General features: G+C 39.1%; 1 protein-coding gene across 1 annotated transcript; it reads left to right on the top strand.

Annotated features, from left to right (window-relative positions):
* The first annotated feature begins 784 nt into the window (after nucleotides 1-784).
* Nucleotides 785-1697, top strand: LOC149569806 (uncharacterized). Its single transcript, XM_089822526.1, has one exon. It carries the CDS (start codon nucleotides 1149-1151, stop codon nucleotides 1530-1532), a length of 384 nt encoding a protein of 127 aa, XP_089678652.1. The 5' UTR covers nucleotides 785-1148; the 3' UTR covers nucleotides 1533-1697.
* Nucleotides 1698-2861: the final 1164 nt, after the last annotated feature.

Genomic DNA, 2861 nt, shown 5'->3' with positions numbered 1-2861 from the left:
AAACTCATTATTTGGTCATTCTTAATAAAACCCTTCCACTTATTCAATTTAGTCCTTTACAAAAAAATTTGTTTCACATTGTCTTGGTAAAAATAGTTTCAAACTTCATGCACACTTTTGCCCTCTTTTTTGCAGAAATTGATTCCAGTTTGCCTTATTTATTCACATTGTGCTTGATATAGTGATTAAACTATTAGATGCAATTATGAAATATATGAGATATTTTAGCTAAGAATTTAATTCCCTTGAAATTGACATTTGAAACCATGATTCCAATGAATGAAACAAAATCACGAACGGTTGGGAATAATTTCAGGCATTTCTCACATAAAACCCCTTATCATGTACATACGAGCACAAATGGATGTCGACAGGGTGTGTAATGCCTCTTTATAGCTACTTGTCGCACTTGTTTAGAAGTTCTATTAACACTTCCTCTTCTCCGGGGACCTGCCTTGACTGGAATCCAGGGAGTCAGAGATCAAGAAAGCTCTGCAACAACCCAGTTACGAGAACACAAGAGAGTCACAATCTGTCTTGAAAATGAGGCCTTCCCTCCTCCCGTGTTTGTAGGATGCACTTGCAAATTAGAAAAAATGTTGAGAAACACCTAACTTTTGTAGGAAAGTCAAGGAATAGAGAGGAGCATATAAAGGAGTGTAATATCTAAAGGTTCTAGAACATTGCAACAACCACAAGAACCACATGAAGCTGCTTTTAGATTACAAAGATTTTTTAAAACCCCCACCTAAAATAAGAATAAGAATAAGAATAACCCGGTAAAGCAGAGATAAACTCACGGTCTTCCCCGATACCACGGCGATAAAAGCTTTCGGAACTAGCTAAATATCTCTGTTTTATGCCGCTCATAACTTACCAAGTCATTCTTGCCAGCTTTGAACAAAGCATTCATTACCGATGCCCAGACTAGAAGTTCATTGCAATTCATGTTCGATGCGGCAAAATTCAGCTCGAAACCTCCACAAAGACCGGCGGGTTTCAGCACGTTGGGACTTCTCTACCGTTGAATTTTACTCCTCATTCAATTCTTTCCTTCCTTGATTCCCAAGCATCCTTTTCCCCTTCCCCTATATATTCATACCATTCCTTCCCTTCCTCTGCTGTAAACAAATCTGCTCTGCAACAAGATGCCAATTTTCTCTTATACCCACAAAGAGGTGAAAACCCTAAAGGGCGAGGGCCGCCATGATCATGGTGATGATCAGACGGGCGGAAGCTTTAGCAGGCTCATGCAGCGCGTGTGTTCATTAGAAGACATGGTCAAGAAATTGCAATGGGAAAGAAATGCAGTGCAAACAGGGGCCAATGAAGAGATCTTGCAGGCTGGGGAAGCGAGGGAGTTTCAGATGCCTCTTCACTATCCGAGGTATTCCAAGGCGGACTACGAATCAATGGCGGAGTGGAAGCTCGACATTCTGCTTCGTCAGTACGGTCTCGATGTCAGAGGGGATGTGGAGTATAAGCGTCAGTTCGCTGTTGGTGTCTTTCTTTGGCCTAATCAGTTCCTCTGAGCTTTATCACTGGCTATTTACCCTAAATTTTGTTCGGAAGTTTACTACTTTTGGGATTAAGGTTTGTTTGTGGCTTATGTTGTCAATGTAATTTCCTAGATGTGAAATGCAGGGTTTTGTAACAACTTGTTTTGAAAGGTATTGGTATATATATCTGTAGACTAATGCCGCAGCTGGTTTAAGATTCTTTTCCATGGTTTTTATGTTCGATCAACATAAATTTAAATTTTGTGTCATAGGAAATTGGGGGAAAGGTCAGTGCTCGTAATATATTTAGAACTTTTCACATCTCTTTGATTTTCATGTTCAATGTCGTTTTCCACAATAAATGGTTGCTACTACAGAAATGTATTGTAGAAGCTAAGGATGAGGATGCCACGAACTTTAGGGTTTCTGAGTTTGGGAGATACTTAGCCCCTGAATACCAGTGGTTCACAAATCTTTGGAGAACTCGGGCAAATAATATATACTTTCCGAGAAATCAGTACTAAGGGCTATTGCTGTTTTTAGCTAAGGTAGTTTCTTGTTCATTCAGTGTCCTGAATTTAGCAGCCAAAATCGGTATGCCTAATGCGAGACCGTAGGCTGCAATATTATTTTGCCCCAGTTATGCTCTGCTCTCCATATGTCATCTTGTATAATGCAGAAAACAGAACGATTAATTAGTATCTAAGACTCAAGAGCATAAGACGAAAGTAAACACTGCACATGTTCATAATCATATCACACTTAAAGCATTGTATTACATAATTTCTGCTCTGTAGGTGAAGACCGTTAAGATCAGAGGTGATACTATCAGTGGGTTACATAGTTTTCTTTACATAATTGGCAACCCCCTATTTCCATTTGATATGCGATCTATTCTAGTAGTGTCATCACTCATCATTGCCCCATGTACCAATATTCGCCAGTCCCAGCATGATTCCCAATTTCTCTTAATCTCCATGTTCATAGATTTTAGACCTCCTTGTACAGAGTTGTCTTCTAGAAGTTTCGCTTTTTCTCCGTGGATTAAAGTATGCATGATATACCTTCTTGTTTATGTTTATCTACTTCTGTTGCCATATTTTTTGACTCATTCAATCCAGTCGCTGCCCGCTGACAATAAAATTGATAATCCTTCTCTGTTGTAATTTCACTTTGGTAAGCCATATCAAGCATTAGCGTGTTTGGCCTACAGATTCACCATAGCAATATTGATTCTCTTGTAACTTGTAATCTTTCATGTTGGTGAACACAACCATTTATATGCGGCATTCTTTGTGTCGTCATCGTGGGATTAAACCATTAATTTATTCTTAAATTCAGGTTCTTGCAGGTCCGTTTGGT

The sequence above is a fragment of the Cupressus sempervirens genome, chromosome 3 (genome assembly GCF_028749045.1).
Source record: "Cupressus sempervirens isolate cs-2001-9-10 chromosome 3, ASM2874904v1, whole genome shotgun sequence".
Lineage (NCBI taxonomy): Eukaryota > Viridiplantae > Streptophyta > Pinopsida > Cupressales > Cupressaceae > Cupressus > Cupressus sempervirens.
The sequence above is the reverse complement of the archived record's forward strand: the minus strand, read 5'-3'. Positions and strand labels throughout refer to the sequence as shown.